The following is an 18,888-nucleotide window of genomic DNA, read 5'->3' on the forward strand; positions in this document are numbered from 1 at the left end:
TCTGACGTATTCCGTCGGTGTTGTCTTCGTCTCGCCTCAAGATCTCCACCAAGGTCCTCCAAGTCTCAATTTAACGCGTGGAAATCCACTTTCAACACGCGATACGATCACGACAACCGCGGCGACGCTGGGTCTGCTGCGATGTAAATAAACGACTGGAGGAGTACAATCGAATACCAAGAGTTGTGCGAGAGGGCAGCCGAAAGACAAAGCAAAGCCTCTTTACCATTCTGCCACAAGACGCAACTCGGTCGCGTCCTCGGACTAGTTCCAGAGCGCGTTGGCACGTGAGATTTGAGACACAGGCTCCTGTCAACTACTACCTACTACTTACTCCTACATGTCTTAATTCCAACTACACTGACGTGGACTCCGCTTCCCTTTGCAATTGTGTTGCCAGTGCATATTTGGTATCTAAACCTGCCCAAGTGCTTCTGGGGTTGGCCACTAGGTCGAGGCACACTAGGTTGAGGCATCGATCGATTGCAGCTGGAGTAGCCGTATGCAAGGTCTTCACACTAACCTCGAACCGGTCCCTAGCATCGTGACTTGCAACGATTTCAACATTCTGGCTGCTCGAGCAACTGGAGATGTCATCGCACCATAATTCCAAGATCGCCCGTGAGGTTGACAAGGCTGCATTATCGCCTGTGGCATGGGTTTCGGGAACATGCCGAGTGAAACGCCGAACGGCAGTTCACAGGTTGCTGTACCAGTCGCAAGCAGCGGTTTCCTGCTCCTCCTGCAAGCAATACCGGAACCAAAGTCAAGTAGAGCAATCTGGTCATTGACATGTTAGTCGTTGCAAGCGACGACTTCTACGCGCGTTCCGCCAACTCATATGTGTATGAATTAAGTTTAGGTAGATGGTGAGCACGCGACATCTGAAGGAAGCTCATCATCATCATCATCTCTTTACTGATCGCCAGCGCGACTGGCGCGACGCCTGCACAGGCGATGTTGTTAGATCGTCTCTGTGTACAGTACACGAAAGTTGGACCTCCGCTGCGTCGTCAAGGCGGACTCATGGAGGCTCATCGACGACGTCCTATCGGAGTGCCCTTCACAGTGCTTGAAGTCTTTCAAATGTTTGTGGAATCTGCGTCATACTTAGTTCCAGAGCTCCGTCGTAGTATCACGCGTTCCAGATCGAGTCGTTCTTCCCTCTTCCGGTGCTTACGGTCGTGCTGCAATGAGATGGCTCGCATGTAGATTGGTCGTCTTGTCAGAGTTGGCGGTAGTTTGTATCCAGCAGCGGTGAAGGAGTTGCATGTTGTGTGTCAGCTGCTCAAAGCGGAAGCTCAAAGTTGGACTAGAACCACTGCCAGCAACTCTTCCCTGCCCTGCCTTGCCCGCCCTGGCCTGGCCTCCTCCACCACCACACCATTTTCGATGCTCGAGAAAGGCCGGCAATGCACAGCCCGCGGGCTGCAGCACGACGACATGTCAACCTTCGAGTTCACACGCCGGCCCGCCGTTGTTTGCAGACCAAGACGGTGACGGCCCAGGCCATCAAGAAGCTCGTCGATCGGCCTCTGCATCCTCTCCAACTGTCCGATCTCTGCAAATATGGCCGACCACCGCTCGATGAGAAGGCGCTGATTGACAGCGCCAACTTCACCCTCGAGCTCATCCCCATCCGCCTCGCCCGCCGCATCCAGAGCCTTCGCGCGCTTCCGTATATTGTCGTCGCCAACCCGAACGTCAGCAAGATCCACAGCAACTATGTCCACTCGCTGTCGACGCTACTGCCATACGCAGAGACGCGCATCGAGAGTCTGGAGGATGAGATCCAGTTCACCGAAGTCATGGCCGACTTGGTCCAGACGCACAACAACRCCATAGCCGTCCTCGCACGCGGCTTCCTCGAGGCGAGGAAATACATCAGCAAGGARCATATTACACGATTTCTTGACGAGCATCTGAAAGCACGCATCGGTACTCGCCTAATCGCCGAGCAACACATTGCCCTACACTTCAGTAGCAAGGCGCATGGTCATCTAGAGTATCACCGGGACGATGAGGACGACTCCTACATTGGAGTCATCGATACCGCGCTGCGGCCCGCCGACATCATACGCAGCTGCGAGAATACTGTCGGCGAGATCTGCGAGCTCAAGTATGGCGTACGGCCGACGGTACACATTATTGGCAGTCCGGAGACCACCATCGCCCACATTCCAATGCACTTGGAGTACATCATTACCGAACTGCTCAAGAATAGTTTCCGTGCGACCATCGAGGCCGGGATGGAGAGGGAGCCGATCGAGATCACTATTGCTCCAACTCCCGCTGTCGAGGAGCAGACCGTACCGGCTGACCTCCAGCAGCAGCGCGTACCAAGTGGGGACCAAGGCGAAGTCAACGTGGATGTGAGTGCTCGCGACCGGGGGAAGTTCGAAGACATATCTACCGCTCGCCAGCCTGACCTCGCCGCGGCCGCCCACATTCGACCATTGGAGACACAGACATCCGGGGTAACGATCCGCATTCGCGATCGTGGAGGCGGCATCAAGCCAGAAGACTGTGCTAGCATGTGGGAGTATGGCTTTACGACCTTCAATGAGGATGAAATACTTGACAAGGTCAGCGGAGGAGGTGGCGGCGATATCAGTATGGCAGCTCTCGATGGTATCTCTGGCGGCGCCGGTGGAGGCAGCAGTCTGGCCGGACTGGGCTATGGACTGCCACTTGCGAGAGCTTATTCTCAGTACTTTGATGGCGAGATTGAGGTGCAGAGTATGTGGGGCTGGGGAACAGATGTTTATCTCAGCCTAAGAGGTGTTGGCAAGATGAAATAATGCCCGAGTTGTGTTGATGAGCAGATAGGCGCCGCCTGCGAGTAGGCACAACAGCCTTCAGCCGAAATAATACCATTCTTATCCATCACGCAGTGGCCCGATTTGTCGATCGCAACCATGCTGACAGACTATCAGCAAAACGAACGCCTCTGACCCCGCTCGAGCGATCTTGAGAAAACACTCACGGCGCAGCGTCTGTGCGGGAAGGACTGTCAGTTGAGAAGCTGAAGAGCAGACAGCGTTGAGATCTGTTGCCATTGGCCTCATGCAAGATACTCACGTTGACATCTTTGACTCGAACACCTGCTGACCCTTGGCCGCAAGTCATACTCTGCCGAAGTCCGTCATAGCCCTGACAGTAGCCGCTTAAGCAGCCAACCACGAACTATCGACCGCCGATCTTTCATCAAAAGGTTGCCAATGTGGGGTCTGGTTCAGAGTTTGAGTCGCGAACCCCTCCAACAAGTGAAGGACGAACGCGCTCATGCTCCAGCTTGGGATTGGACTGGAGCGATCGCCGGGATGGCCTCGAAGGGATCGTCTCGGTGCGGTGAGCAGAGCAGGATGCTCTAATGCAAGGGCAGCATCCAGAGAGGTATATAAGCGGGATATTTTTTGACTACGGCTGTCTTCGAAAATTTTGCCCCCCTCTCACACAAAACTCACACATTTCATTCCCAATGAGCAACAAAAGAAACTCCGTCACTATGGACAAGTTCAAGGCAATGCTGGGTGGTAAGAAGGAGGCGAAGCCTGCCAACAACACCACCACCAACACCACCACCGCACCTGCGACAACCACGACACCAGCAACCACCTCTACTCCAGCAACCACCACGGTACCAGCAACCACCAACACTCCCGCAACTACTACTACTCCAGCTACCACCACTGTCGTTGCCGGAACCACCGCTATCAAAGCCGAGAAGCCCATTAAGATGTACTCGCATGCAGGAGGACCCAACCCATGGAAAGTCGCCATTATCATGAACGAGCTCGGAATCCCTTACACCACGGAGCTACTAGAATTCGAGAACATGAAGAAAGAGCCTTTCGAGTCCGTCAACCCTAATGGCCGTGTCCCCGCGATCGAGGATCCAAACACTGGCCTTACGCTCTGGGAATCCGGAAGTATCATCCAGTATTTGCTGGAGACCTACGACACGACCAACAAGCTCAGCTATGCCACCGGCAAGGAGAAGTGGGAAGCATCTAACTGGTTCCACTTGCAGACATCCGGCCAAGGTCCTTACTGGGGCCAGAAAGCATGGTACGCACATATCCTTCTAATTGGAATTAATTGAAAACGTTTGCTGACTATTCCCTCCTTGTAGGTTCACTCTCTACCACCCAGAGAAGGACCTCACTTCCGTCCTTGATCGATACTCCAACGAAATCCGCCGTCTCCTCGGCGTCATCAACAGCCATCTCAAGAAGTCTGGCAAGCCATACCTCGTTGGCGACAAGGTGACTTATGCGGATCTCGCGTTCGTGCCGTGGCACTGGCTCGTTATCTTGCCACCTCACCTGATGGGTGCGGAGTTTGAGAAGGAGTGGCAGACCTCTTACCCCGAGGCTTGGGCTTGGAACCAGCGTCTCCAGGAGCGCCCAAGCGTCGTCAAGGCCAAGGAGGAGAGACTCAAGGCTATGGGAATGTAAACCCAGATCGAACAAGTCTGGACTGTTGTTGCATTGTTCTGCTATTTGCTTTCCTGCGTTGATATTTAGATACCACCAGAATGCAAGTTTGATTKTTTGGACTATGGTTACAGCACGGTGTCGCAGCCGAGTGTCCTTTGCTCAATGTCAAGTCACGCAGAGTCTCCGCTCTGCGCTATTCTTTCGTCCGCACCAAACACACCGAAAGCCAAAAGAGGAAGGAGATGACCTGCGAGTCCGATCAACGGAGAGGCGTTCCAACAGGACGGTCTGGTATGACCCTCACTGAGCATACGACATGATCGCCGGCTCCTCCTGTACCATCGTGCCCTTGATGAAACCCTCGACGAGGTTTTCGAGGAGAGCCGCGCTATCCTTAATCAACGAAAGCCGCATGTTCTCGGCTGTGACCCGAAAACAAATGCTCCAAAGGTCCTTCCGAACACGTGAAACGCTTGCTTGCCCATCATTGTTGAGAGCATCCAACGCGAGGCTGTAGGCTGCCGCAGAGAAGGTCATGGTGACGTGGGAATCCGGTCGTAGAGGACACAGGCTCTGGACTGAAATCACTGTCGCGCCAGGGAGCTGAGCATTACCTTCACTGGGTGTCACAATGCCGTCAAACTAGAAATCGATCAGTTGTCTAATCTGGATGATTGTTTGGGAGATGTCTGTTCACCTCTGTGTAGATTGACGTCGTCGGGACTTGAGCCTTGAAATCACCTGCGTGCAAGGCACTTTCGTATTTGCTTCCTGCACTCTGCTGCCAAACAGCTGCCTGGCACACTCCGGTCGAACACACTTTGGAAAGCAGACTGTCTCCCAGCTCGATACCCTCGAAGTCGGGAGAGAGGGCCACGAAAGATTTGWCGGCGTTCCTGGTGCTGGGCCAGAATTGTAGAGCCCATTGCGTGTCCGGGCCTCCTTGGCTGTGGGATATGACATCGATTGGCAGTCCAACAGATAATGTTGACAAGTAGAGCATGTTGTATGCCACATACTCGGCGTTGACTTGCATATCGTTCATTGCACGATCCGGGATGGTGAGATAGCAAGCTGTGTATCCGTCCGCCAGGAGTGCTGGAACATAGCTGTCTCCCCAAGATTCCTCTCCTGTGGTTGCAGTGCCATGCCTGACGCCATTGTTAGTGGTGCCTCACTCACTCGAATTTAAGTGAAGAGTCGGATGGAAGTTTTAAGCGAGAGGAATCTCGAGGCAGCATCCGAGCTGGAGCTTTCGACCACCATTCATGACTTACACGAGCAGTACGGGTGGTGATGCGACTGTGGGATTGCCATTGGGACAAGTCAAAGCTGAAGCCAACGACACGTCGTCAACGGAGAAAGGTGCATCGCCCTCGAAAGTGAAGCTCGGATACGTTCGTTTGACGATGGGCGAAGCCAAGGATTGGGCTGTTAGCAAGAGGAGCAGGAATCTGTGTGGTGACATGGTATTTTCTCGAAATGAAGGTGTTGAAACGAGTGTGATGAACAGTTTGAAAGAGTGTGGTGGAGAGAGTGGTGTGTTTGAAGAGAGCGAATGGGTTTGGACAGGATGTATTGGGAATTGACGAGCATCGAGTCGAACTTCAAGGCAGGCACATACTTACTCCTTCTCCTTCCTACCTGCTGCGTAGCCCTAGTCCAAGGGAGGTGCTTCTGCAGTGTTCCTAGACGCCGCGTTACGGCAGGTGATAGTGATCGTGGAAAAGGTCTTTGCGGACATGGATTGGTCGACGAGACTTGGACCAAAACGCGCCACGGAAATGGACATTGCTTGAAGCATCCTCTGTTACACATACGTCTCCACTAAGTACTCGTATCGAGGAATACATCATGAATTTCATGAAGACAATGGCCACGTCCCTATCGCTGTAGATAGCGGGGATATCATGTTCATGAAGACGGGATTCGGGAGTGAGTGAGTGAGGTGAAGGGGGATAGGAGATCGATCTCGTAGCATGATTGGTTTCGCCCTATTTCATTCTAGCGCATGACCAAACCCCGCTCTCCCACTGGACATAGGTACCTATGCATCTCACCGCCTTGCTGAGCTCTGGCTCTTCATCCCCTCTCTGCCCCTCCAACAACACGACCTCACTCAACCTACAAACGACCCACTGTGACGCTGTCCATCAATATCCACAAAAGCAAACCGCCACCATGCACAACTCCTGTGAGTTTCGAGTCCCTTGCCTAAGATTATGCCTAACACGACACAGGCCCAAAGTGCAACGCTGCCGTCACCTCAGGCAAGACCTGCGGCTCTTGTGGTGCTGTAAGTGAACGATTCTCTTCTCGTGTTATGGAGTGCTACATGTAGCTAACGGCGTCTACAGACATGCCCCCAGTAGACGATGCGAGCATGACGACGATTACGAGGACGATGTAGATGATGACCACGAGACGATGCGGTGACGGACGAGTTTATGAGTGAAGTTTGGAAGATGAAGGGGACATAGTCAAAGCAATCATGACGAGCAGACGACAATTGCCATATCAGGCTCCCATCATCGTCACATGAGCTCTCGATCAGTGAACCTRTTTTCACATCGACATGGCAGCGGTACCACTACTGTGGGTACGAGCAAATGGATTGCATCGATGGGATCCAATCTGATATGCCATTCGACCACTTCACTTGTAGTCGGAATCCACCGTCCACCAACACGGAACGCAGCAAGTACGATTTTCCTTTCTCATCTCGATTCATACCCTGTCCGATAGAACATGATTTGATAACGAACTGATCTTTGTTTCGACTCATAATCATCAAGCTTCCCTCCCAGATTAACAATACAGTATGGTGTCGTTGCCGACTGGTATGTCTAGCTGATGTAGCGAGAATTAGGCATATAACCGCATCATGTCAATCCGCATGTGTAATGATAAGCAACCTCCCAACCGTTCCGATGGTCCTTGCGGACAGGCCTTTCTTCACTCCCATTGTAATGCTCCGTAATCGCCCCGAACCCCAATGCTCCGTTTCGTCATCGTCGTCCAGCCATGTTTTTGTCCGCCGTCCCGAGACTCCGCGCTAGGGCAACGCAACGCTGCAGTATACCACCCCGTCCAATCCAAAAGTAAAGACCCGTATAAATATGACAAGAAACTGTAGCGACAAGTCAGTCGATGGACTTCCGGATTGACGGTGATGGCTCACGCACTTAGGATGCCTTTGCTGTGCATGGGCGGCAAGTCTTCAGCYTGCACTTTGCACACTCGAAGATGAACCAATGCGGTCCAGAGTGGCACATGTTGCAATTCCAGAGAATCAACGTCGTATCAGACTTGATCATTTTGAATGCGTGCTCGCACTTTCCGGGCTTTGCCATCTGCAATTCGTCTTGGTCAGCTTCGTAGACTTGACTTGACGAGATGGATCAGGTGATGGTGACTGACTGTGGGAGTTGTTTGGCGTGACGATCTTAAGACGGAAGACGGAAGCGAGTATGCTTTGGATCGGCAAGGTCCGGTCAATGGATCGTGAACGCTAGATGCTGAAGAGCCGACTGGGTGGTGTGAGTGTGATGAGCCGGGAAGTTGCAAGTTGAAAGCTGGATCGTCGAGGTGGTCGGCAGAGATATATAGTAGAGCAAAGGTGTCCTGGATGCAACTACTTGATGAGGTTGCTTCGACACTTCCTACGCCAACTGAGGAGTTTGTCCTTTATGCCACCCTCTGGGTAGACACCGAGCTCAGCCAGTGACAGCTCCGGCGCACACAAGATTTTCGGATACAGACAACAGAAGATGAATTCAGCAAAGAGGCAAGATCTGGTGATACATGAAGGACGTCCGTCGTGCGACGTGCTGCCCTTTTCTCCTCCAACGCCCACCCGTGGTCACTACACGCCCAAAGCAGTAAGCAGAGAAAAAGTCATGGAAGCTAGGCGGGGTGGCTCACTCCTTCCCCGTCGACGCGGCTGTGGGTTGGGATGTTCTGGTAGATGGATCCCTGTCGTGAGACAAGATTGCCGGGCTGCTTTCAGCGACGGTGGGTCAGAGGTGCAGTCGCGCAAGAGCAAGTGGTGCCTTGAACGGCGAGTCGACCCGCCGATCCACCACAACTCGAATCGGCGCGGGCCCAGTTCCCGGGCACTGGACAATGTTACACCACGCATTTTCGACTCGATTCTGGGTTAAGGTTTAAACTTCTCATCGCGCGCAGGGGCATTCCGAGGCATTGGACAATCATGCCTCTGTTTGGATGGCATTGCCCAGCGACATCAGAAGACGTCGGTGTGCGAGAGAATGCTCACGTCCAGGCCGGACACTGCGGCCTCACCGCTGCGGGGTCCAGGCGCCCAATGTCCAAAGGAGCGGCGAGCATGCCGGTGTGCTTCAAGGAGCCGGCTGCAGACGCCACGAAGTCTAGGAAGAGCAGACGGACAGCGCTGACAACGGCACGTCCCAGCCGTATACGGCGCTCACCAAATCACTTGCGTTTCCAGGACGTCAAGACAGGCCACCCCAGTCCGGWTGATCGTTTACCGAGCCTATACCGCACAGAATTTGCACGTYGCGAATTCGAGAGCATTCTTGTGGCTGCCCTGTCGAGTCGCAATCGTATGCATCACATTTCTTCCGCGATCCTATCGCATATGCCAAGCGATGCCGCGGACGCGGAGTGATCTATCGCACACCATCATCGATAGCACGCTCGTGGTCCTCCAGTAAATGTGGACGTCGCGGAATGTGCAGGCCTGCACTGGAGACTCATGACGCGTCAGATGAATTGTCACCCTCGTACCAAACACCAGCACATGCATGACTGACAGCTTGTCCATACCATCGGCGTGGTCACGTCCCCGTTTCCTGGATCCAAAAAGGCCACAGCCATGCAGGCGCACCTTGAAGTTCCCTCGATGTGCCGCACCATGCCTCTATCCGCGACATGTTACACCTTGCTCGCAGCGTCGAGCGCAGATATCTGTCGTTGCGCGGACTTTGAGAAATGGTCTGCCTCCTGCACTGGTGGCGTGAATGGGAAAGTTCACACACTCCACATCTCCAAGGCAAGGAGCCAATCTCGCCCAGAGCGTGATATCGAACAAGWCAGGTCAAGGGTATGGCGTTCGCCAATGTAGCCCACACGGCTTGTTTGCGTTACGGAACGCAGGGCAGAACGTGGAGAAGCTCGGTGATGGTCTGCAGGCTGACCTGCCGACCGTGGCTCATCATCCAAGGCTCACCCAGCTACCAGTTATGCGGCAGTTCACCACATTCCTGTGTTGGTGACAATCATCGATGCGTCGTACAGGCCACACGTCCATGGCAGTGGACTACTCACTGTGGATCAATTGCATGCCAGGACAATCACTACGTTCGTCAACATTGCTTCAGCATTTTCCCCAGCGAGATCGAGATGAGCCCTCCCGACGACCATTTAGCTTGTATTTGTTAGTCACAGACACGCGGATCTCGTTAACCCCGCCTGCGAACTTGTCCATACCGCTTCCTGGCTAGGCACTTACAGCCCCGCCATCGCCCATACTCAGGCGGAGATGTGCAGACGGAGAGAAATCAAGCGGGTGTAACGTGTCACTGGGTTGTCATAAACTCGGAGATGGACCGAACTGCGTGATGGAGTCCGCCCTGGCGTTGCGGCTCACCAATCCCCACTTCATTGCAGATCCCTATTGCGCAACTTGCTGCATTCGCTGCAGGTACAAATGTCTCAGAGAGACTGGAGCCCGGTCACCGGGTCGTGCCATTGGCCCTACCCCACGATGAGAAGGGACATTTTCCTAGACACCCCGAAAATCCTGAGCGGGCTGTGCTACCGCAGAGGATGGCGGTGATCTGATCTACCCTACGTTGAACCTCCAGAACGGCCCAGGCAAGTATTGCAGCGGGCAGCCCGGTGATCCAGCCCAGCAACGAGACTGCAAGTAGCAGGAAATTTGTGACGAAGTGGATCTCCATTGACTGATCATTCGCCTTTTGTCAACTTGATGTCCCCTGCGAGCATGGCTCTGAACAGTGATGTGGGCTTTCGCATGTTGGTGCTTGCTTCTTCTTCCAACGAGCACAGCATATAGTCGCACTCTCAGGCAACCTCGGAGACTTAAATGCATGGCGGCCGAGGAGGGAAAACCACAGGAGCTATGCGTGCTCGGACAGGCGCTGACAGCCACCTAACCAGACCGGGTAAGACCCATGGCTTGCGATCCCAGTCTCCGGTCTTCACTTGAGCATTGCCGTACAGAAAGTGAGGCAATGCCACACATTCGGATGAACAGAGATGCGACAGTTGGCTATCGTGTGAAGTGATAAGTTGATCGACACTTGCGGACACCGTCTTCCGGATCAAATTCACGATGAAGACGTGGTGGAGATTGCCGATTCTATAGCCTGCWCGAGGTTAACGCGCTGACCTTACTTCTGTCAAACWCAAACTTAGGGCCCAAGGTGGACTTCACGTCGATTTCCGCTCGAGGACTGGCTCGCTTATCTCGCAGATTGAACCAAGTCGGTTGACGGCAAGTCGATACCTTGATTCCTGTGAATTAAAGTGCAAGCTCGACATGGAGAGGTTTACAGCGTCATTGCGCGTCGGAGTGACAGCCTCGCAAACCAACCAATATTCCAGAGTGCTGTAGAGCCAGTTGTGGTGGTAGGAACTACTGGAAACAGGAATTGTACATGTATAAGTATGCCATCTTCCGTGCAGGTTGTAACTCAGATGCGCCGAGACGCTACCTGGTACGCATAATGTTCTAGTGCCGCCTTCTCCTTCGATGCCTGATCGAGATGGAGCAGGCTGTGAGGCCGTCAGCCGAACCGTTCCTCGGCAACGCGAGGCGTTGCACGCGAGGGTTTCATATGAAACGTCGAGATGTTTCCAGATGGTAATAATCGCGTATACATCCATGTCGCTGGGACCCGGTAGCAAGCGACGGGAGTTCCGCGGTCTTCTGATGGGAGTCTGTTCTTTCTAGTCGCCATTACGATCAACATCTTGCCATTGGGAGTTGGTGTAGGATTTCATGTCGCCGCCGAGGCACCTGTCGCGCGAAAACAGTGTTTATCATGGCGGAATCCCCGTGAGGCCAGGCGGACCAACAGCATGGACCAGCTATTGATCGGCGATGTTGGCTGCAATATGTAAACTCATGTGAGGCATGTTGACATACAGCATCAGACCACGCTCGAAGGCATGTCCACTGGTTCGACCCGTGGGAGCCCGCCGCAATTGTCCGATGTCCGTGGGGCCATGGCACTGTTTCGACAAATATCGAATGCAGACTGCAGAGAGAGACAAGTATTTTCCCGACGTCGGAAGATGCTGTATGCTATGCTCTGCTATGCTATTGAGCTGAGATGGATTATAGAAGTTCTTCGAAGTTTGTAGAAGGCGCGAAGTCAGAGCGGGATCAGCCGCATGGAGCCTGCAAGCAGAAAGTATCATCAACCTTTCAAGAAATTTGAGCCTTTCCAAAACATCGCGCCCATCTTGTTTCCCCCCACCACCTGACGCCCACTCGAAAATCACCCACCCTCACCGACAATACATTACTTGCATTGCATCTCTCGCAGGACTTCTGCAGCGCCGGTCACACCCAAGCACCTTCCCTGCCGTCACACCACACCGCTCAACAGAATCGAGAACAGCACATCATGTCTGTTGTTGGCTTGGATTTCGGTGTCCAGAACTCGGTCATCGCAGTCGCCCGCAACAAGGGTGTCGATGTGATTGCCAATGAGGTCTCGAACCGCGCAACACCGTAAGTATCAGTTTGACAGCTGAATGTTGCTTCATTCTAACATTCTTGCAGATCGCTTGTGGGCTTTGGCGCCCGCAACAGATATCTCGGCGAAGCTGCAAAGACACAAGAAGTTTCGAACCTCAAGAACACCGTCGGCTCCCTCTCGCGCCTCGTAGGTCGCTCATTAAACGATCCGGATGTTCAGATTGAGCAGGATTACGTCTCRGCACCGCTCGTCGATGTCAATGGCCAGGTCGGCGCCGAGGTCACGTACCTGGGCCAGAAGCAAAAGTTCACTGCTTCGCAGCTGACTGCCATGTTCCTCACAAAGGCACGCGAGACGGCATCAAAAGAGTTGAAGCTCCCAGWAAATGACATGGTTATCGCCGTGCCAGCGTGGTACACAGATGCACAGCGGAGAGGAATACTGGACGCTGCCGACATTGCGGGCATCAAAGTCCTGCGCCTCATCAACGAGACGACAGCGACAGCGCTTGGATACGGTATCACCAAGCTGGACTTGCCCAGCGCAGAGGAGAAGCCACGAAGAGTCGCATTCATCGACATTGGTCACACCAACTACACCGTCTCCATCTGTGAATTCAGAAAGGGAGAGCTCAAGGTGGTCGCCACGGCCTACGACAGGCATTTTGGTGGTCGCAACTTCGACAAGGCCATTGTCGAGCACTTCCGTGCTGAATTTAAGGAGAAGAACAAGATTGGTTAGTACATTCCCATTTTCATCAACCAGCACAAATTCAGTCCCGGCGAAAATGGCGGGCGAACCGTCCAAAGCTCATCTCGACATTATCGCTGTGCAGTCTAGCTAACTCAACTCCTTTCTAGACATCAACGAGAACCCCAAGGCACGCCTGCGTGTCGCCGCTGCATGTGAGAAGCTAAAGAAGGTCCTCTCTGCCAACGCCATCGCTCCAATCAACATCGAGTCGCTTATGAACGATGTGGACGTTCGCGGCATGATGAAGCGTGAGGAGTTGGAGGAGTTGGTCAAGCCTCTTCTCGAGCGTGCGACTGTTCCCCTCGAGCAGGCTCTCGCCGAGGCGAAGCTCAAGGTTGAAGACATCGACATTGTTGAGCTGGTGGGTGGCTGCACCCGTGTTCCAGCTCTCAAATCCGCTATCCAGACCTTCTTCGGCAAGACGCTTTCGTTCACCCTCAACGCCGACGAGGCCATTGCTCGTGGGTGTGCTTTCAGCTGTGCTATCCTTTCTCCGGTCTTCCGCGTGCGCGACTTTAGCGTACAGGACATTGTCAACTACCCGATCGAGTTTGCGTGGGAGAAATCCGCAGACATTCCAGACGAAGACACAAGCCTGACTGTCTTCAACAAGGGCAACGCCATGCCTTCCACCAAGATCTTGACATTCTACCGAAAACAACCATTTGACCTTGAGGCGAAGTACGCCAAGCCAGAGGGTCTGCCAGGAAAAGTCAACCCATGGATCGGACGCTTCAGCGTGAAGGGCGTCAAAGCAGACAGCAAGGACGACTTTATGATCTGCAAGCTCAAGGCGCGCCTGAACTTACACGGAGTACTCAACGTCGAGCAGGGTTACTACGTGGAGGACCAGGAGATCGAGGAGCCGATCCCCGAATCCAAGGATGAGAAGAAGGATGGCGATGTGAGTAATGCCTTTTTGACGCGTTGTGCTTATGTTTTGGACGAGGAAGACGCAAAAGCCATGGAGGTAACGGCTGCCGATTTCTTGCGATTGCACATTGAACAACGCGCGGCGAAACGCCCGAGATTCGAACCATTGCTGACGACTCGACGACAGGCAATGGAGACCGACGACAAGGCAAACGGCGACGCGCCCAAGACCCGCAAGGTAAAGAAACAGGTTCGCAAGGGTGACCTGCCGCTGTCTACCGCTTCGGCGTCGCTTGACCAATCGACCAAGGATTCGTACATGGAGAAGGAAGGCCAGATGATTGCCGATGACAAGCTTGTTGCTGAGACCGAGGACAAGAAGAACGAGCTTGAGTCCGAGATCTACTCCATGCGTGGAAAGATCGATGAGCCGTATGAGAGCAATGGCTACTCTGAGTTCGCTAGCGAAGAGGAGAAGCAGAAGATTCGCGAGAAGTGCGAACAGCTTGAGGTAAGAAATGACAAGCCTGCTCATCTGAACATGCTAACAACAAACAGGAATGGTTGTACGATGAAGGCGATGATGCCAGCAAGGGTCAGTACATTGCCAAGATGGATGAGCTGCGAGCTTCTGCCGGTCCTATTGTGCAACGTTTCAACGATAGGCGGCAGGAGGAGGAGGATGCCCGACGGAAGGTCGAGGAGGAGGCCGCTGCCAAGCGACGCGCAGAACTCGAGGCCAAGAAGAAGGCCGAGGATGAGAAGAAAAAGGCCGAGGAGGCCGCAAAGAAGGCTGCCCCTGAAAAGGCGGACGAGGAGATGAAGGACGCTCCAGCTGACACCGAGGCGCCTGCTGCTGAGGAGACTTCTTAGACGGGTTTACAGGCTCAGGTTCACGGCATGATGATGAAAATTGGCTCAGCATAGCGAGTCGTGGTTACGAAGGATACATGACTTCCTTTTGTCCTTGCATTATGTGTTGACGTGGGGAGCTGAATGGATAGATAGACTAACGACAATGAAATTCCATGGTTGAGCGTATGTTCAAAAAGTCTTTATGCTCATTTTGGCATTTGGGTCGACTGTTGTCATGCCAGTGGTTGAGCGCTGGATGTTTGGAAGTGTATGTTTTGCAGGCTTGTGCAGGACTTGACGGTCTATATCCACTCACAAGGTTGCACAGCGGCACATGATTGAAGGATGCTCAGCAGAATTACCTCTAGACAATGACCGCACGAAATGGTTCTCCCTGGACTGCAAAGTCGCGAGATGCTGCTACCCCAACCCTAACCCTATGGGCAGCCCGAGCACGACGGATTCTGAGTTCAGCACCATAAGGTGAGACGCAACATCATCATCACCATCAACACTCCAATACTCTACATATCTACGGCAAGTAAACGTTGCAATACCTGTCACGGGCACGGACAAGATCCTTAGCAAGAGCAGCATGAACTTACACCGTGCAAACTACATGTACTCACATCAGGTTCGACACCGACTCCCCAAGGTGTTTCGCACAGCGCCTGCCGATCTTCCACTGGTTCAAGAACGCCACGCAAAAGACAACCGCGAGGGGGTGGCTTCTTGGCACGCAGTCGCCCTTTGGTACGCAGAGCGACTGCTACATACTCTTCTTTCATCATCACATCGATTTCATCACATATTTCTTCCATCATGGCCGCTAGTTTCCAGCCCTGAATCTCTCTTCTCTGCATTTGTTCCACTAATCATGTCTAACGTTGAATCGTACAAATTGCTCGAGGATGGAGAGGTCCCAGCTGCTGAGCCCGAGTTGGAGTCTGCTGTTCCAGTCAGCAAAGCAAAACGACAGTTCTTGGAATCCTTACAGTCCGTGAAGACATACTTTGAGTATATTAGGAATAATACGCCGAAGTGGATTAGACCAGTCTGCGGTTTATGGTCATGCGTGTCCCTACTTGCTGCAATGTTGGTTGCAGTGATCTTAGCACTGGTTGTTCTGGGTGCTTTTGGAAGTGGTGTCGGTGAAGATGTATTGGGGTACATTGATCCCCTGATTGGCRCGGGTCCTGGAGGTACGCCAAAGGACGATATCTCTTACTTATGTATAGTGTTGACATTTGACAGGCCATGTCTTCGCAGGAGCCAGGTAAGACGCTGGAGGCAGAAGATCTTCTGTATATCCGAGAAATGTCTCTCGTGCTTATACTGGGTCTTGAAGCTTACCCAAAACGTATACGAGTTCGCTAACACTTCCAACCTGTTCTAGTCTGCCGTTTGGAATGGCGAAGCCTGTTGCTGATTCGATGGGCAAGGAGAAGATGGGAGGGTTTGCTTCTGACCATGCGAGGATCAACGCGTTCAGCAGCTTGCACGATTCAGGCACGGGTGGAGTAAGTTGCTTTCTATTCGTTTCAGTCGAAGCTGTCGATGAGACTCGACCACGAGGGCGAACACAACGTTCATAAGTACTTCTCAGGGGGTCCACGCTCGACGCAAACCACCCAAGCGAATGTTCCCCAAATCGAAAGCTCTAGTCTAGCTGATARAGGGCGTTTGGAAAACTGCGTCCAACCTGAACATTTGGAAACATCTCTAAACTCGCATCGAGAGCAAACCCTCTGACTAACGTCATCATTCGAAGACATACTAACAGTCACACAGAGCCCGTCGATGGGCAATTTCCCAATCTACCTGCAACCATCTTGTCCGAACATTACAGAGTGCAAGCTGAATAAAGCCTACAGAGGCTCACCATATATCTCAGAATCAGTCAACGCAGCTCCTGGTACGATTACCCTTGGTTGACCAAGAGAAAAGGAGGCTATGGATTAACATTGTGCAGGTTACTTCGCCATTAGCTTGGAGTCAGGACTCCATGCTGAGATGACGGCGTCAGAACGAGCTTCACTGTTCAAGTTCACTTTCGCCAACAGTACCGACGTGCTACATCCAGTTCTGATGCAAGATGGTAAGCCCGTGTGTTCTCTCACGAAGTTCCAAGACTARTGGCTGTGCAGGATCCGATCTTCCGGGCAGCCACGGACCAAGGTCGTTGTATGTGAATGCTAGCACCGGGAGGATGACCGCCGAGGTGAGCTGCTCTTGATCGTCTGGAAAATCTTGTCGCTAACCGTGAAAGGGACGTTTCAATCCTTCATTTGGCCAAGGGACCTACAAGACATATACTTGCATTGACATCAAAGGAGCCCAGGTTGAGTCTGTCGGGGGCTTCAACTTTACTGCAGTCTATCCAGGTCTGACGTCCATGCCTTCACCCACCCAGTACACGGGACCGAGACAAGGCGTTTACATGCGGTTCAAAGACTTCCAGCAAGGCGACCAATTTTTTGTCCGAGTCGGGTTGTCTTGGCTCAGCATCGAACGTGCCTGCGAGAATGCGGAAAAGCAGATCGGAGACTGGAATTTTGACCGTCTTCGAAGAGAGGCCGAGAAGGCGTGGAGGAAGAAGCTGTCGCCGATACGAATTGACTCAACGGGCGTGGATCGATCGCATCTTCGCAATTACTGGAGTGGCGTGTACCGCGCTTTTCTAAGTCCACAAGACTACACTGGTGAGAATCAGCTCTGGAACAGCACGGAACCATACTACGACTCCATGTACTGCATATGGGACACGTTCCGCGGGGTTCACCCTTTCTTCACACTTGTTGATACAGTGTCTCAATCGAGAATTGTCCGGTCGCTCATCGATGTGTACAAGAATCTCGGCTGGCTGCCAGATGTGAGTATTTCGAACATCACACGATTGACATCTTGCTGACAGCTCTCAGTGYCGGATGAGCTTCTGTAAGGGCCTTACACGTGCGTGACAGCTTGAGTCGCTCCTCTCATTGATTTCAACGCTAACTTGTTTTGTAGAGGGCGGGTCGAATGCGGATGTCGTGATTGTCGACAGCTACGTCAAAAAGCTCAGCGGAGTCGACTGGGACCAAGCATACGCGGCGGTCGTCAAAGATGCAGAAGAACAGCCTCCGAATTGGGACATTGAGGGACGAGGTGGCTTGCAGTCATGGAAGTCGGTCGGTTATATCCCCTACCACGATACTGATCAAGGTGGCATGCGGACGAGATCTGTATCCCGGACTGTGGAATATGCGTACAACGGTACTACAAACTATTCAAGGATCAAGCGGTCTCAGACTGACCTTTCACAGACTTTGTCATTGCTTTGATGGCGAACGGAACCAATCGAGAGTCCGATTACCAGAAATATCTTGAACGATCGGGCAATTGGCGAAACGTTTACAACGAGGATCTGGAGTCAATGGGCTTCAAAGGGTTTCCTCAGCCGAGATTCAAAAATGGCACCTGGGGCTTCCAGAATGCCACCCTCTGCTCTGCGCTCAACCACTTCGACAGCTGCTACCTCAATCCGTCTGGACATGAGACCTACGAAGGCAGCCCATGGCTCTATTTGTTCTATGTCCCGGGCGACATGCAAGGCCTGATCAATCTGCTTGGAGGCCGCGACGCTTTTCTCCAGCGCCTCGACAAGCTTCACACCAGTGGAGTGCTCTATATGGGAGATGAGCAAGCGTTCCTGACGGCCTTTTTATACCATTACGCCGGACGTCCTGGACTTTCGAGCAAGATGACCCATCGTTACATCCCCTCCATGTTCAACGACACGATCGAGGGCATTCCCGGCAATGACGATAGCGGTTCGATGGGGGCATTTGTATTCTTCAGCATGTTGGGGATCTTTCCAAGCGCCGGACAGAGCGTCTACTTCATCATTCCCCCCTACTTTCGCAGCATTAGCATCAAGTCGCCGCAAACCGGCAAAACCGCCACGATCAGAACGGTCAACTTTGATCCGACGTATCAAAAGGTGTTTGTACAGTCGGCAAAGTTGAACGGGAAGAAGTATACGAAGAATTGGATCGACCATGAGTTCTTCTTGAAGGGCGGAGTCTTGGAGTTGGTGGTGGGTGAGACGGAAAGCGAGTGGGGAACGCGAGAGGAGGATGTTCCACCAAGTCTGTCAGTGCCAGGAGTGTAGATGAAGATCAATAAAACCAGAGAGAAATGCCTGTCAAAACCATGGTGGATGACATGATGTTGGCTGTCCCGGCAGAGCGGTACTCGCTGACCTTTCC

The 18,888-nt window shown here is 52.9% G+C and overlaps 7 protein-coding genes, besides 3 other annotated features; 5 read left to right on the forward strand and 2 right to left on the reverse strand.

The window, feature by feature from the left end:
• Positions 1 to 1,412: 1,412 nt before the first annotated feature.
• RCC_05829 (related to branched-chain alpha-ketoacid dehydrogenase kinase, mitochondrial precursor) lies at positions 1,413 to 2,801 on the forward strand (the record flags this gene model as incomplete). Its single annotated transcript, XM_023771094.1, has 1 exon — positions 1,413 to 2,801. One exon carries the CDS (start codon positions 1,413 to 1,415, stop codon positions 2,799 to 2,801), a length of 1,389 nt encoding a protein of 462 aa, XP_023626862.1.
• Positions 2,802 to 3,508: 707 nt separating this feature from the next.
• Positions 3,509 to 4,460, forward strand: RCC_05830 (related to theta class glutathione S-transferase; the record flags this gene model as incomplete). XM_023771095.1 has 2 exons in its annotated part: positions 3,509 to 4,071; positions 4,136 to 4,460. The coding sequence occupies 2 exons, from the start codon at positions 3,509 to 3,511 to the stop codon at positions 4,458 to 4,460; spliced, it is 888 nt and encodes a 295-aa protein (XP_023626863.1).
• Positions 4,461 to 4,742: 282 nt separating this feature from the next.
• On the reverse strand, positions 4,743 to 5,910 carry RCC_05831 (uncharacterized protein; the record flags this gene model as incomplete). XM_023771096.1 has 3 exons in its annotated part: positions 4,743 to 5,084; positions 5,140 to 5,593; positions 5,720 to 5,910. The coding sequence occupies 3 exons, from the start codon at positions 5,908 to 5,910 to the stop codon at positions 4,743 to 4,745; spliced, it is 987 nt and encodes a 328-aa protein (XP_023626864.1).
• A 713-nt stretch (positions 5,911 to 6,623) lies between these two features.
• Positions 6,624 to 6,636: a sequence feature (Short protein (RCC_05832, CZT19975.1) was converted to a misc_feature.).
• A 46-nt stretch (positions 6,637 to 6,682) lies between these two features.
• Positions 6,683 to 6,738: a sequence feature (Short protein (RCC_05832, CZT19975.1) was converted to a misc_feature.).
• Positions 6,739 to 6,799: 61 nt separating this feature from the next.
• Positions 6,800 to 6,814: a sequence feature (Short protein (RCC_05832, CZT19975.1) was converted to a misc_feature.).
• Positions 6,815 to 7,627: 813 nt separating this feature from the next.
• RCC_05833 (uncharacterized protein) lies at positions 7,628 to 7,795 on the reverse strand (the record flags this gene model as incomplete). Its single annotated transcript, XM_023771097.1, has 1 exon — positions 7,628 to 7,795. The coding sequence occupies one exon, from the start codon at positions 7,793 to 7,795 to the stop codon at positions 7,628 to 7,630; it is 168 nt and encodes a 55-aa protein (XP_023626865.1).
• An 860-nt stretch (positions 7,796 to 8,655) lies between these two features.
• On the forward strand, positions 8,656 to 9,093 carry RCC_05834 (uncharacterized protein; the record flags this gene model as incomplete). Its single annotated transcript, XM_023771098.1, has 1 exon — positions 8,656 to 9,093. One exon carries the CDS (start codon positions 8,656 to 8,658, stop codon positions 9,091 to 9,093), a length of 438 nt encoding a protein of 145 aa, XP_023626866.1.
• A 2,989-nt stretch (positions 9,094 to 12,082) lies between these two features.
• On the forward strand, positions 12,083 to 14,656 carry RCC_05835 (probable heat shock protein Hsp88; the record flags this gene model as incomplete). XM_023771099.1 has 5 exons in its annotated part: positions 12,083 to 12,189; positions 12,241 to 12,893; positions 13,018 to 13,814; positions 13,971 to 14,294; positions 14,342 to 14,656. 5 exons carry the CDS (start codon positions 12,083 to 12,085, stop codon positions 14,654 to 14,656), a joined length of 2,196 nt encoding a protein of 731 aa, XP_023626867.1.
• An 859-nt stretch (positions 14,657 to 15,515) lies between these two features.
• RCC_05836 lies at positions 15,516 to 18,791 on the forward strand (the record flags this gene model as incomplete). 2 transcript variants are annotated; one of them, XM_023771100.1, is made up of 10 exons in its annotated part: positions 15,516 to 15,840; positions 15,893 to 15,914; positions 16,035 to 16,158; positions 16,430 to 16,553; positions 16,611 to 16,736; positions 16,786 to 16,859; positions 16,908 to 17,510; positions 17,560 to 17,590; positions 17,648 to 17,893; positions 17,944 to 18,791. In XM_023771100.1, 10 exons carry the CDS (start codon positions 15,516 to 15,518, stop codon positions 18,789 to 18,791), a joined length of 2,523 nt encoding a protein of 840 aa, XP_023626868.1. The 2 variants fall into 2 exon arrangements, with proteins under 2 accessions (XP_023626868.1, XP_023626869.1); XM_023771101.1 differs by lacking the exons at positions 16,430 to 16,553; positions 16,611 to 16,736; positions 16,786 to 16,859; ... (2 more) ...; positions 17,648 to 17,893; positions 17,944 to 18,791 and adding an exon at positions 16,245 to 16,307.
• Positions 18,792 to 18,888: the final 97 nt, after the last annotated feature.

This window comes from Ramularia collo-cygni (genome assembly GCF_900074925.1).
Source record: "Ramularia collo-cygni strain URUG2 genome assembly, contig: RCC_scaffold08, whole genome shotgun sequence".
Classification (NCBI taxonomy): Eukaryota; Fungi; Ascomycota; class Dothideomycetes; order Mycosphaerellales; family Mycosphaerellaceae; genus Ramularia; species Ramularia collo-cygni.